The sequence below is a fragment of the Sardina pilchardus genome, chromosome 1, assembly GCF_963854185.1.
Source record: "Sardina pilchardus chromosome 1, fSarPil1.1, whole genome shotgun sequence".
NCBI classification, from domain to species: Eukaryota; Metazoa; Chordata; class Actinopteri; order Clupeiformes; family Clupeidae; genus Sardina; species Sardina pilchardus.
The window spans coordinates 43,992,288-44,007,833 of record NC_084994.1 but is presented as its reverse complement, the minus strand read 5'-3'; the positions used below and the strand labels follow the sequence as shown (position 1 = coordinate 44,007,833).

The following is a 15,546-nucleotide window of genomic DNA, read 5'->3' as shown; positions in this document are numbered from 1 at the left end:
ACACACAAACACATCTCCTCGGCACAAGTGTGTGCTCCACGCGTTTCCACAGCAATGCCCTTTGACCTTCGGATGAGTTAGGAGTGGAGCCTCGCACCTGTCTGTAATAAGAAGGTCCTCGACCAAAACTGACCTTTTTTCTTCCTATTTCTCTCTTTTTAAATGTGTTTTCACTTCCTTATTCACTCACATACAGCACACACACACACTTGATATGTCTGATGTATGGTCCTGGTGTGTGCTGAATGAATCCAGGAATAAAAGATATTATGTATCACAATTTTATTACAAAAATTAGATCTTTTTATCTTTTCAGTGGTGCCATGCTTTGAGCATATAACAATACAGTAAAAAAGACCCGACCTGGAAGGATAGTAAAAGCAGTTGTCGACGATGCTGTTGCAGCATTTTGTCTGTCATGCTGTTACTACACAGAGAACATTCCTAATACAGTGTACAAACACTTGCCAATACACATCATGTCCTTTTAACAAATCGCCGCTAAGTACATTGAATAGAGTTACGACAATTTCTCTCTCAAAGAAAGTAAATCATACATAGAATTATGCAAATAATAAACGAAATGTGCTGAATATCTGTACCAGTCCAAGGCACCCAGGCTTGTAGCATGTTGGCAATTTTTAGACATTCTTACAGAAACACGTTGAAGCGGACAACGAGAACAAGTAAAGTACTGTAGGTGCAACCCGTCATTGCATCGTCCTTCAATCCTCCGGCGTCTATACTGCGCAAGACAGTCACAGTGCAAGTGGCATGTACTGAACTCTTCTGTGTGTTTTTGTATTCCGTGTGCTATGTATTTCGTGTGCTCGTATCTTTTGTGTGCTATGTTCACTCTTTTTGCGAGACTATATTCTGTGCGTTGCATGTTGTGGAACTGTTGCAGGGTGTCTGTATAGTGACTGGCTCTAGGCTCTACCCTAATGGGACTCTGTGCTGCTGCAACTGATGGTGGAATTGGAGTACTGAGGTGATTGGCTGTTGGCATTGTCGCTGTAGCCAATGACTAGCCTTGGAGCTTGGGCGTGGCTTCACCTGTCCACCTGGAACATAAATTCCAAAATGCTGTCCAAATACCCTTTCTTCCTGCCAGTATGGGGAGACCCAGACTAGGAGAGGACCACCAAGGGGGACATCTGACCGCTATTCCCATTGGCTGTCCCTAAGGACTGGCTTCCTTTTGTGTCCAGAGCCAAACGAGGAGGCCAAGGGGCTTGTTTGACTCCATAGGGCCCAGCAGCTGAGACTGGATCTGACCTTGTGGGGTTCTCATTTTCCTGGTCAGCAGGAGGGCGCTGACCAGGATGGACTCTTTCTTTTTCTCCTTCTTGGACCTAGGACTGGGGGCAGGTGGCACAGGTTGTGCTGCCTTTATCTTGGACAGGGGGAACTTGTGGGCTTAATGCCTCTTTAGTGTGCTTATGTTGCCGTGTTGCTGTGCTCAATTAAGTTTGATGTGTGCTTACATCCTACTGGGGTTCTTGTACTGATCTCACTTGTGTACCCCTGGGGTTTAGAGTAGCATTGTCACCTCAGTACCCAGAGAGAGTCATTGGTAGGGTGCTGTGCTGTCCTGCCTGTCACCTTGGCCAAGTCTTTGTATTAATAAACGAATTTATGAACATATCTTTCAGTTGTGGTGCAAATTGGGAGGTCTAACCAGTTCGGGAGCCCCCCCCCCCCCCCACGTTCCGGAGAGGTTGGGGTGCCATTAAGTGCAGTAATGAAACTCTTTGTAATCTCTCTCAGATACTGTCCTTTGGACTGTCGGCTTTGAGTTCTGAATCAAGAAGAAGGCGATGATTTCCGCTCTGTCTTGAGATATTGTCCAACGTACAGTAAGGCTTAAGATGCCCAGCTGCCGGTCCAAGGAAAAAAAAGCGAAACCAAAGCTTGAGTGCGCTTGCAAAAAAATAAAACGAACTCCGAATCAAAAAGTAATCAATACCAACACTGTCTCACTGAGGTTTCCAAGACATATGACAGGAAAATATATTTTTTTCAAGACCAAAAACGTTTGTTTGTTTTGCACATAAATACTTAATTATGTATAGAAATCCCAGCTTTTCGCTTACCTTTTTAAATCAATGTTAAGTTTTGTTCTTTTTTTATCAACGTCAAATGAAGACAAGAAAGACAAGCTCAGAAACACGTATCTCGTACTGGCGTTTTCTGTTTGTCGTAGTGCAGTTCAGTTCAGTTGAGTTGACGACAAGGCTCAAACTGCCATTTCGTTGTTCCACCGAACACTTCGATGCTGGCCTCCGACCATGCAAAGACGCTTCCCACCTGCGCTCTGTTGTTGCAGGTGGCCAGGTTGTAAATCTCTCCCGTTGACAGCTTACGGTCCCACACGTTAAAATTGGCCAGCTCCCCAACAAAAGCTTGTGTTGCGTCGAAGCCTCCTCCCAGTGAATCCTACGTGGTCCAGAAAGCACAGAAAGAGTCGGTTAGGCATCCGTATAACGGATTAATTCAAAGTCACCATATCATCATTATACGTGTGATTTGACATAGGTTATTAATCTATACTGTAGGTAGGCCTATACAAAGCATGTTTCCTTCTTCTATTTCATTGCAGGGTAATGCATCGTCACAGCCGGTATATGATGAGCGTTGAGCTTTTTCTGCTGGGGGATAGATAGGCTATACAACTAGGTGGTCAAGTTATCGCAGCTTTCTTTTGCGTGAAATTCTTAATTAGATTGCCAGGTTATCTGACAGCCGCTTCAAGGTCTAAGTGATCTAATTACGCAGCGCGAAATAGCGCACGTTCTGAACATGACCATAATTCCCTGCCCTTGGGTATCTGTTATCAGATGTCAACGTTCAGAAAGAACGTTTCACATTAGGCTTGAGAAACACTGACATTTTAGTGGCCTTCTTATCTATTTATTTTTAAAAATATATATATATAATCAGATCCGGGATGAAAGAGTGTATCCTGGAGCAATGTAAGATATCGTGGTAAGGATTTTCAATCTCTAGCCGTCTCTCACCTGCTCCTGCCCTAGAACTAGCACTCCGTGCGGTTTGATGGGGTGGTACGGAGCCAGGTTCTCCCCGTTGCCACGCAGCACCCCGTCCTGGAAGGCTTCCCACACTCCGTCTCTTGTAGTCCAGGTGACACAGATGTGATGCCACTTGTCGTCGTTAATTTCAAAAGGTAGTTTTGCCACCTGCAATAGAAAAGACGTTCGATGTGGTTAATGGGGTGGTACTGCAAAGAACATACTACGTGCAACACTATCTCCATGTTTTCTTTTCTTTTTTAAGGACATTGTCCCCAATTAATTAGTCTTTAAGATAGGGGTGACATGACATATTTAAGGCTGGCCTTGTGTCCTGTCCAATGTATAGGCCATACTAATTAATCCCGATTTTTTCCAGACATGAAAGATCAGAATCATCTTGATAATTCATACAATTTCATGTTTAATGGCACAGTGGCAAGATTTGATTTTTCGGCCACAATTGTGACCGGTGGGATTAATACTAACATTTCGCAGTGATTACCTTGTCATTGATGAGAATCTCCATAGGGTTATTGCCCCACTCAATCAAAACCAGCTCGTTGGCCTGCCCCGGTACTGCGTAGGAGAATGGAGTGCCGACGCCTGGCGACGCACTGGATTTGATCCACATGCATAGGGTGAATGCATACATCTCCGGCAAACTTTTCTTGACCTTCGCATACATGTAGTTGGTTCGGAGAGGGAAAGTCAGTTGGAACTTGTCCGGTGGTCTGTTGCCCTTTGGACCTGCAATCAGTGGTGAAAACGTACACGTCTGTCAAGCCAAGTTGTTCGTGAGATGTGGCTCACAGATATTCTGTACATGGTTTCTCATGTCTACGTCAGTTCAGTACCATGCTCTCAAATCACTGTCACGTTAAAACTACCCCTACACACACACACACACACACACACACACACACACACACACACACACACACACACACACACACACACTGATATAGGCTATAATAAGGTTACAGGCAGCAGGAGCAGACCAGAGAGCGCGCGGTAATCCTCTTTTCTCTCGTGCTCTCTGCATTCCTGAAAACATCAAGCTCGCCAACGAGAGCAAATAAACAGTGCGTGAACGGATCCACGAACTAACTTCCATCGCCCGTCCAATGCTCTCAGTTTTAGAATACGGTGAAAGACACGCTGAGATTAAAATAAAGATTGGCCAAAAAAACGTCAAGGCTTGCTTTGTCCGTAGCGTTTGGTACTGTATATCAAATCCGCGAGAGAGTTAATGTGAGGAGAAATATGCAAAGCAATGCAGCTCCCCCTCCCCAACCTCACAGTCCGCTGCGACATCGCGATGGGGCAAACGTGCCCATAACTTTCGACATATTTTGCGTAACACATTGCATTATTTTCATCAGCATTTTAGAATTGTTCTCGCTAACATTGTAGTTTTAAAAGTAGGTTACACAGCCATCCCATACGACATTAACGCATAAATACTATAAGCGATGCCGATGATGAGTACTTGTACCGGGACATGAAGCTTTTCTCTGAGCACATTTCCTCGGCTTTGAAATGACACACTCCACCGCTTCAGAGTACTCACTTTTTTCCAGATCTGTAATTCTGTGGTGGATGGAGGTAAGCGTGGACTCGACTCTGTTGCGCTGGTCCGTTTCATTCCTCTGGCCAGTTTTGCCCTCTTCCAGCGTGTTGACCCGGGACAGCACCTGCTTCTCCATGTCGTCTATTTTGTTCTGGAGCAGGTCTTTCAGACTATTCGTCTGCGCTGTGCTGTTAATTCTGCTGTATTGCTGAGGGACGCAAAGAGGATGCGGTCAGAGGATGAGACGAATTAAGGAAAGGTTGTAACCCTCAATAAATAAACACTATTAACACGTGCGAGGTTGCCCCGAGGCTAACGCCAGATTAGCGCCTTTGGGGCTTACTGTCTTGGGTTGCTTACAAACATTTGCATTAAGTCACTAAATTTACCAAACATGAGGCCATCCGCTCACTTAGATCTGTGGTTCTATCATAGGCCTACTGAAAAAAAAAACCGTTACTTTCTACCGCAGCTTTACTTAATTGCCGCAGTAGTCGGAAGATAAGTGGCATTCAATACATGGCCATCATTGTCGTGCTGCATGTGTTGAGCCAGACAATATGATCACTCAGCGCGGCAGAAGATGAGGGTACACCTCCGTATGCAACGCACAATAAACTTAAATTTACATACCTCCAAGTTCTCCAGTCTCTGTTTCAGGGTTTGCAACGTCTGCCCCAGTTGGGCCAACGTGTCGGACGGACCCCGAGATACATCCCCCATAGTATTTTTAGAGCCCGGCTCTTTTCTCCTGCCCCCTACTCCGGGTTCCGGGGGACTCTGACTCTCACACCGAGTCAACTTGGACGTTAGTTCCCTGATCGTCTCTTTTTGGTTCATGATAATCTCTTTTTGCTGAAGAACGGTTTCTCTCAGCTGCATGACGGTGGTCTTCAGGTCCTCTGCGGGGCCACTGTTCTGCATAGTGGCTGCGCACAAGTCCATATCCTTGGGAACCGACGTGCAGATGAACTGCGTTTGTCCGAAATCTTGCGTAGACCCCTCCAGAAGTACCAAAGAAAGTAAAAACAATCTCCAAGACATCCCCTCCATTATGAATTCAATCTTAAAATTCTTGTTCAATCCCTTTGTCTGACTTATCTTTTTTTTCGGTCAGCGAAATGCGCATAGGAGTCGCTCGTCCAGTTCAGCACCACGGAGCTGTCCACTGAAACTATGGCGCTCTGTGCTGCGCGTGTCCGAATTTATAGAGCTCAGCACGAGTGGCGCGGGCTCGCTGCATCATTCCGGGGAGGAAGTAAGTTCTCGCCGTTTAGTCGTGCACGCCCTCCTTCTTAAGGTAGTGCACGATCTATCTGTAGATAGCGGAAGTTGACAACAATCATTTATGTAAGTGTTGCATTGCTGCACGAACAGAACAATGCAATCCAGATTGTAGCCTACATATCCTGATTTGTTGTAGACAATTGTTAGTTTAAGTACTGATGTAAAAACAAAACCTCCTCAAACATATGTACTAGTGACATGTGAAGCTCAATCTTGCCTCTGCAGATACATAGAACATAGATCTAATAAGGCTGTAGAAAAACACATTTTGACCAGGCTGGGCTATGAAAAAGGCTCGTTGAATTATTGATTTTGATCAAGTAACATTCATCTATCCTAATGGTGTCTGTGCCGAAGGAAATGAAAATAATCTATGTTTATTTTAAAACCAATGAAGCGTGTCTACCTTAAATCTAACCACACCCGTGATCATAGCTCAGGCAGCGTGCACCGCCAGTAGGCTACTAGAACCCTGGCTCCTCTTCGGTTTACTCTCTTATCAGACGTGTTGGTCTTAGGCCGCTGGAATCTTATACACTTCTGACCTCTGTTTGTTTTATTTTAGGTTTACATTTGAGCTCTGAATATTTGTTTCAATATAGGCCTAACAGCTACGCAAAGTGACAAGCGCAAGATTTTACTTTCAAACAGTCTTCAAAACCGTTTGGGATATTCACATGTCTTTTTAAATGTAATTTCAGAGTATTCAAAGCATTTCGGTGGTAGAAGTGTGGGGAGCTCAAAAGTGGCAGTGGAGGGGACAAATAGGGTCCATACATGTCGATATCTGAGCCTGCCGTGCATTCGTATTAGACTGCTCTCAAGTTGAGTGGCACGTTTAACTTCAAGGGAAATCATTTTAATGGACACGTAGCAGGGACGTCGTTAGGCGTTAGGTGTGTGTGTGTGTGTGTGTGTGTGTGTGTGTGTGTGTGTGTGTGTGTGTGTGTGTGTGTGTGTGTGTGTGTGTGTGTGTGTGTGTGTGTGTTGGGGGTAATTCCCGATTTCAGAAATTGCAGCAAATTTCGACATGGTATCCAACTTGGGCTTAGGCTGCGATTCTAATTTAGCCTATTAGCAGCCCAACATAATGAACCTGGTTTCTATACCAAAGACTCAAAAGTCGATCGTGGCATGCACAGCATGCGCTTTTGAATAGATATTTCTACCATCATACTTCAGGTGATATGAATGCAACAATCTTGAGACATAATAAATTGTTTTTCCTTTATACAAAGGCTAGAGGATCACATCATACTTTCTCATTTTACACTGAATGCCAGTAATTAAAACAGCCCCCCTCCCCCCCCCCCCCCCCCCCCCCCGAATATCTAACCTATTGACGTCCCTGACACGCATGTTAGTAACGACTGTGGTTTGACTTTTTTGACATGAGCCGCAAATTTCCACAGTATCTCAGCCTCTCTAGCGCGGGAGAGAAAGTATTCCTCTCGCGCTGTGTCTCTCGGAGGTTGACATTTAGTAATGTTGAATCATCCGAGGGCGCTGTGAAAGACGACGCGATCATCATTCCAAAAAAATCTGCCGCCCGAAAGGCGCAGAAGAGATATGGGACTTATTTTTCGTGTTATTAATTTAACAGGTTGTTGCGTAACCGCTCTTTAACTGAGTGGTGTCAATATTGATAAGTTACACTACACAGTATATGAAACGCTCAAATCGTCACTGGAATGTCATTGTTAAGAGATAAGTTGTGAATCTGTATGAAGAAACTCTCTCTCTCTCTCTCTCTCTCTCTCTCTCTCTCTCTCTCTCGATTGTCGCCCATTACTTTCTCACCCAACACACTGCGCACACAATTTTTCAGCCACAACTCGTGAAGGAAGCATTACATCGCAAAAAAAAATCTCTCAGACTTGAGAGAATTTCATTGTTACATACGTCTTATTAAGAGATTCTCTAATTTCACTCCTACATGTATGTGAGTATGGAATCATTGGTCTTGGCAGTAGGCTAGTGACCATTCACTTGGAAAAAGTATGTGATATAGACTAGTTGGTTGTGGTTAATTTGTTTCATTATTGATCGGAGCATTCTAATCAGCTAGGTGTCGGGCTCCAGGCAACGAACGGCCAGGGTAATAAATGGTTAATGTCAGTGCGTAATTGCTGCTTGGAGAATGAGCCGGAGAAATAAACCAATCTCAGCAATTAAGGCGAAAGGGATGCAGGCCTGCCCCTGATACAGTCATACCCTTTTCGCTTGGGTCAACATCTTTATGGCATTGACCTTTATAACCCCGATTAAGAATTTGCACCGATATTGTAGGGTATACAAATGACACGCCTCTATGCATTAGATACGCATATAAATAACCGAACGAACCAGGAACCCTTGGAGATCTCTAAAGTATCCAACGGCTTGGGCTCTTATTAATTCAGCGCTCCATTAAAAAAAACAAATCGCCGCCATATGCTGCATAAATCTTTCAATCTCATATTTTTCAGATGTTTGTTGTTCAGTATTAGGCGTTCATTGTTTCCTGGCCAGGTTTTTGCAGTTAGGCAGTGCTAGGTTTAATAAAATAGCTTCTTGCTATCCACCGATTTGGAGCAATTTCTCCAGTAATGTGATTAGTAATCTCAGATCGCTTTTTTTTCGCCGGGGCTTTGCAGGTTTGGGAGGACAATTGTTCAGATTTGCTGCTCTGACTGCCAAACTCTTTCCCTTGAGTACAGAGACGAAGAATAGCCCAAGTTTCATGATGAAAGGGTCATTTAATACAATCTAATGGGATAATTTCGTGAAGGTGTGCGCCTGTCTTTTCCCTTTTACAGGCCTACCAATCACATATGTTAGTTTTCTCTATCATTAGACCAAGCTGTGAGAAGTGAAAAAAACTTTTATTGCCAATTTTCTATACCCGCATTCATTTGCTCTGTTACTTTTCCTATGAAGACCAAGATCGGCTATCATTCACTTAGAAGGGACACACCAAACCAAAACAAACTCCACTTACCCCACAATTCAACATTTATTTAATCAGTGTGAACACATTGAGGGTAGGCCTCATTTTCAATGATGATGCAAATAATGCGAATAAAACATAATAAATAAAATGATAAAACATAGTTTGTGTACCATAGTCATCACCAATAATAAATCCTAGGGCAGAATGATGAACTAGGGGGATCGGAAGCAGCAATTCCATAAATTACATCTCCATAGTCCAACACCAACATGGAAACGGTTTTAACAACTACTAATCAATCATGGGAGGGCTGAGTCCATTCCTGTGAAAGAAACCAATTATTTTGGTTTAGTGACAAGGTTGTGAATAAGATTTGACAAATAGAAACAAATGTACGTTTCTCTTTAAGACAGATGTGTAAGATAGAGTTGCAAGTACAGAGCTTCCTCAAGAACATTAAATGAAAGTTACAAGTTCTGAACCTCCAAGCTATAAGCTATAGCTATAGATAGTGTCATGTCATCAGCATAATGATGGACTTGACATTCACTCTGTGGAGAGACAGTATCATCAATAGAATCAAACAGTCACAATATTTGATTGAGAATTAGTGGTTTTGTTTTTCTTTCGAGATTTCCTTAAATTGTGCAGAGTTTGAGAAGGACCTAGATACAGTATTAGGTCTAAATAATAATTAGATTGGGCTTTTACAGATGTATAACATACATTTTCTAGCAAGCACTTAGCTTACAAAACTACGTCCATACATGTACACAACTGGCTAGTCACTGTCACACATCTGCAAACATTGACTAACAGCCACAGTCACACAGTAGCAAACACAACTCATACAGTCACTACAAGAACATCTTCAGACAACCAAAACACATCTAGCAAAGCTAACAAAGCTGCTCATTCCACCTGAGTCAGCCAGTCGGTCCGCAGTGGGAGCAGGGGTGTGTGTGTGTGTGTGTGTGTGTGTCTGTGTGTGAGCGAGGGGGGGGGGCTTGGCGATGCAGGGCATTTCTGGGGACCTGGGAGCCAATCTATCTGTAATAATCAGTCTCCCTGCAATCCCCCTGAATAATGCATCCCCTTATAATAGAACACACTTTGTTAATGGCAGAGATAGATCAGTATCATTTCACACATTGGCACTCCTCCGTCCTCCCCTCCCCTCCCCTCCCCTCCCCCTGTAGTCTTTGCAGTGCTGCAGATGCCGTTAAATGAGAGTCGGAGAAGGGAAGGAGAAACACACAAACAAGCAGACTGGCCCTCTTCACTTATTGCTGGGCCAAGACTGCACTGCTGGGGGATCTGGTGCAAAACCAAATGGCCGCCCATTATCTAGTTCTGAGCTGAAGCTCGGCCACTCCTGTTGGTCAGTGTTGGAGTACTTACTGCTTAACCCATGATCAGAATCCTACATCGAAAAGTGTCTACATCTTAAAGTAATTTACATTGTCTTAAAACATAATACTAATCAGTGATAAATTGTTAGGAACTTGTCTTGTGTAATGTTTCTTTTGTCAACTCTCCAAGGCTATCCTTCTTAGCAGCAAACCTATCATTCACACCTATCATTAAAAAGTGCATTTGTTTGGTCTTTTTGTATTCTGTAAATCAATAGGACAGTGGAGAAGCGAATGGATGCGAGAGATGGGGTGGGATCGGAAAGAACACACCCGCAGGTAAGGATACAAGGAGGTTTATTTGTCACTTGCATATCATTAGGCTACTAAAGTAAAAAATGCAGTGAAATTGTCAGTTCCTTTGTCTGTTGTGCATATTGGGGGAGGGGGAGGAGGGGGGGGGGGGGGTAGTAGGGAGGGGCAGGATAAGTGCTAAAAGCATTTAAGTGCATGTGGGGTGGGGGGGGGGGGTGTAAGAGTAAGGCTGGATTGGATCCTGGGTCCCTATGGGCAACTGTGGCCCCAATGTGGTGCAATGCTGCTGCTTGTGCCACAGGTCCTCCACAAGCCTCTCATTCATCAGTGCAGCTCATCCCCATCATGCCCACCGCGCTGCCTGGGCATCTGAGAGCATGGCGGAGCAGACCTGCGTGAGTAACGGTGCTGCGTGAACGAGCGGGATGTGGAACTCGGAACGCGCTGATTAGCAGCAGCGCTCCCCTGCCAGCGGAACAGCGGCGGCGTGATGGGACGCCCGCACGTGCCGCCCGCGGTGCCCATTTAAAATGCCACGGACAGCGCCACGCTGGCACGGCGCTCTGTTCTGGTGAGAAACTTCTTCCTCTCCCCCCTCGGTAAATAACCAAGAACGCAGCGATCGGGTGAGTATGAGGCGAATTGCATAATACGTCTCCTGAGCAGCTCGGATTATTAGTAACAGTTTGTCAAAGCACCTGCCCAGGAGCAGTGTTAGGTGAGCAAAGGTATCAATTACAGATGCCCTCGGAACACTGCTGCCTCAACAAGGTCGTGTGACCCTTCAGGACACACAAAAAAAACTGCCCTACCTGCACGATTTTCAATGGAAGCAGTTGATGACAGTGACAAAAGCGCCTCAAAGACAAAAATGCAGCATTTATTGTGTAGGTGTGTGTTGTGCTGACGAAAAAAAAAATTGGCTTATTGTGTTCACAGATGTCTCACTTTTTAAAGTTGATGACATGCTCTTTTATCTTGTTTACCTCAGGCGAGTGCTATTGTTTTAATTATGGCATTACAGAGGGGTAGGATGTTCATCTTTGTCCCTGGGATTGTCATCTCTTTTATGTTACAGGCTCTAACCGGATCAGCGTGAACAATATGCAGAGATCCGCTATTGTGTTGTTGCCAGACAGTTTGCTTTTCCAATTACTGCTCTTAACTTCTCAGATCAAAGCTTTCGCTGCCAAGGTTGGTGAGTCTAAAGACATGCTTGTAGGTGTAAGGCCTGAGTGTCTGATTGTGTGTGTGTGTGTGTGTGTGTGTGTGTGTGTGTGTGTGTGTGTGTGTGTGTGTGTGTGTATGTGGAGGTGTCATAAATGTTTAAAAGCAATTTCTTTTCTTACCTGTCTCTCTTCACACTCACTTGGAATTTTGATTCCGACTCCGAGCACTTTGTGTAGTTTTTTTTTTTGTGCTATGGAAGTTCAGGGTAACATTCCAATTAAGGCCTCGGAAGACACTGTCAGAGCAAGGTCATCCAGGCACAGTGTGTTTCAGGCCAACATTGATATTGCCATTTCTAATGTAAAACAGTCGCCTCTGGGGCGGAAACCAGAATGTCGGCGATGTGAGCGGACTTCACAAAAACGAGCAAACCGAACCCCCTTGAGAGGCCTGGCTCGTTGAGCCCGGGGGCAGGCATATTGCCTGGACCCATAAATGTTTCAAAAACAGGCACAGATTGTGAAATACAACGCACCAACCATGAGCCGAATGGTTTCCACAACTCCTTATCAGAAACCTGTGAGGAAAGTGAGTGCTAGCATTCATCATGCACTTGGCATTAGTCATCCAGTACATCACCTGTTGCTGCAGCTAGTGAGCCGTTTGGGGGTAATTCAGCGTATTTTATGCGCTGCTATTCATTCTTGTTCATAACTGACAAAAGTCTCTGCTGAGGCTGTTTATGACATGGAGCTCGTGCCTATCACTGATGGATGTGATGATCGACTATAAACACTCCAACCTCAGCCCCTGTGCCATTTTGGAGCCAGAGCTCTCTCTCTGTCTCTCTCTCTCTCTGTCTCTCTCTCTCCCTCTCTCTCCAACTGTTGAAGCAGTAATAAACTGTTTCCCATTCTCGGGTTAATGAAATGAGCAGAGGATATTGGCCGTCCTATGTTGTCTAGATTTTGTCAAATTGCATAACTGAGGAGGAGATGCTAAAGTAATTCAATAAAGTTTGATGTTGGCTCCAAAAGCGTCATTTCGTCTCCTGAAGCTCTTTGCCCCTCACCCCCCCACCACCACTGGAGGGTCCAAACATGCAGTTTTGGAGGTCACTATAACATGTTGTCTCTTTTGGAAAGTCCTGGGCACTTCTACGGTGCCCATTTTACCTGCCCTGGAAAATCGCTCCCGTGGCTGTTAATTATTCCAGACACAGAAAGTCATTAGTGAAGCTTTCCCCCGCTCCCACTTTGATCTTGGCCAGCGTTAGCAGCAGCTCTACATCATTCCTGCATGTTTTCACAAAGATTATCAGTTAATCATTTTCCCTCTCTCATGTTGGAGTCACTCTAAATGAATGCAATACATCATCTGATGTTGTTTGCCTTTGGATACTTCAGGCAATATGGCCAATATTTTGACAGGATTATCATAGTGATTGGAGGCGGTGCCCATGACAACATTCTGGGATATCAAAGGAAGAGTGTGATGCTAGCTCTCTGTGTTGTGGAGTGATGTATGCCTTCAAAAGTAGACAGCAGGCTCTTTTTCACTTAAAGCAAAGGATTCAGAAGGCATCTGCCACGACAGACTATTCTGCTTGAAGAAATGTGAATGAAAAAGCCATGAAAAGGCCACAGGTGCTGATGTGACATTAATCCAAAGCCTACTACTGAGATGTTACACATATGATTGAGTTCAAGTGTGTAATTCACAATGTACTGTTGGGACGTGAAGGTGAACTTATGTTAAGTGTATATGATAGATGGGGGCCCACGGGGACCCAGGATCAAGTCCGGCCTGCGGTCGTTCCCCGATCCCACCCCATCTCTCTCTCCCACTTACTTCCTGTCTCACCCTTCACAGTCCTATACAAATAAAGGCGAAAAAGCCCAAGAAATATACATTAAAAAAGTGTATATGATGGATTTTTCCCAAGATTCAGACACAGCAGTGAAAGTATGATAGTAAGCAGAGCCCTCTCATGCGGTAGTAAGTTATAGAGATAGAGTTTTCACAGAAGACTTTTTTTTGGACTCAAAGCTGGCCACGGCTCAGCAGTTTTGGTCACATGCCAGGAAAGCTATAGGTGTAAGCCGGTGTCTCCTCATCCTTCAGAGAACTGTTCATTTGAAATACACAACCACTGTAACCACTAACATCCAGGCCATCTTTTTCTACGAGCTTCATTAACCCACAGGAAGTCGTTTGTGATACCTGTTTTAAGCACGACGTACTGCAGGGCTATTCAACTTCAGTACCAAGAGGGCCGGATGGAAAAATCACTGTGTTTTCAGGGGCCGCATAAAATAAGACGCCGCAAAATAATTGTATCCAACAATATTTGACAAAATCAGAGTAAAATTCAGTTCAATTCAATTGAATTTTATACACTGGCATAGAAACTAAGAACATAGCCTATTATCCATATCCATAAAAAAAATCTTCTCAGACAGGTGATAGGCTGCCACACAAACTACGTATACAAGTATTTGAAAACACCCAGGCTAACCATAGTATTTCATACCTGATGTCTGATAGCTGCCATATCATGCATCAGTGGGGAAAAATTGCAGTGTTGATTTAACTAGCCTACTTCAAGATAATTAGGCTCATAAGTGTTTCAAACACACACAGTAGTAGCCTACAGCGCCAATCTCTCAAATATACTTAGCATTGAATTTAAAAGAAAAAGTAATGCCAGCTCTGCCTCTGTTTATCTATTTCACGATTTCTTACCGCCAAAGATTCTAAACTTCGAGCCTGCGCAAATCACAAACAATAACATTCCCACGAGTGGAGTGAAGATGGCTCTTTCTAAAGAAACGTCTAATTGACAACGAGAATCGTTCATTTTACCCTCTGTAACAAGTACGAGACTTTCATGTTTATTGTGCAACGAATCCATCGCTGTAAAGAAGGAATATAAAGTCAAGAGGCCATTCTCTACAAACCACAGCTCCTTCACTAACTTTCCCGAGGGCTCGGAGGAACGGAGACCGGGTATGATTGTAACATTTTTTGATTTGCGCACACTCAAGGTTTAGAATCTTTGGCGGTAAGAAATCGTAATTTAATCAACATTTAATGATAACATTTAAAACTAGTTACACATTTGGAAATCTCAGTTTGTGTAGTGATGTGCTGTGTTCTCTGAGTGAAGATAACTGGAAGAATTAGTCTGGCCAATAGGGGCGGGCCGACAGTGCGCTACTCGCCAATCATATGAAGATCTATGCACACCCGTCAAAGCGAGTTCATTCTCATGACGAGACACGCGGGCCACAGGAAATTTGAAGCGGGCCACATCTGGCCCGCGGGCCGCTAGTTGAATAGGCCTGACGTACTGTATAACCAGGCTATCCATCTGAAACACTGAGATCCCGAAGAACTGGAGCTTCCTGCTAATCAATGCATTGTCCATTTTTAGTCGTGGTTGTAGTTGCGTGCAGATGGATTATATACAGTAATGGCTGACCTGAGCGTAACCACACCACTCTAAAACAGGACGTCCGGTGATACCCAGGAAGAGGTGGTGGTGGTGATCACTACTTAGCGGCCATTACATGTTGTGAGCATGTGTAGTTGAACACGGAGGCGTCTTGTCTGTGATGGATGATGTTGGTGGTGGAATAGTTGCAACGCAGCCCTTGAGCCTGAGGAGCGGGGTGTGTGGTTGTATGTGTGTGTGTGTGTGTGTGTGTGTGTGTGGGGGGGGGGGGAGTATATCTAAAAATAGCCATGTGAGGGGACTCTGTGGATTCAGTGAAGCAACACAATCCCTCCCTTTTAACGAGAGGATCCGTTCCCCTTTCAAGTGCACACACACCGCTCAGATCCGTGCTGGATCAAGGTCAAAGTCAACCTTTCTCTGTCTTC

At 44.4% G+C, this 15,546-nt stretch overlaps 1 protein-coding gene across 1 annotated transcript; it reads right to left on the bottom strand.

Annotated features, from left to right (window-relative positions):
* Positions 1 to 267: 267 nt before the first annotated feature.
* On the bottom strand, positions 268 to 5,764 carry LOC134092564 (neuronal pentraxin-1-like). Its single transcript, XM_062545504.1, has 5 exons — positions 5,239 to 5,764; positions 4,606 to 4,813; positions 3,538 to 3,782; positions 3,021 to 3,200; positions 268 to 2,439 (listed from the first exon to the last, which is right to left on the bottom strand). Exons 1-5 carry the CDS (start codon positions 5,656 to 5,658, stop codon positions 2,218 to 2,220), a joined length of 1,275 nt encoding a protein of 424 aa, XP_062401488.1. The 5' UTR covers positions 5,659 to 5,764; the 3' UTR covers positions 268 to 2,217.
* Positions 5,765 to 15,546: the final 9,782 nt, after the last annotated feature.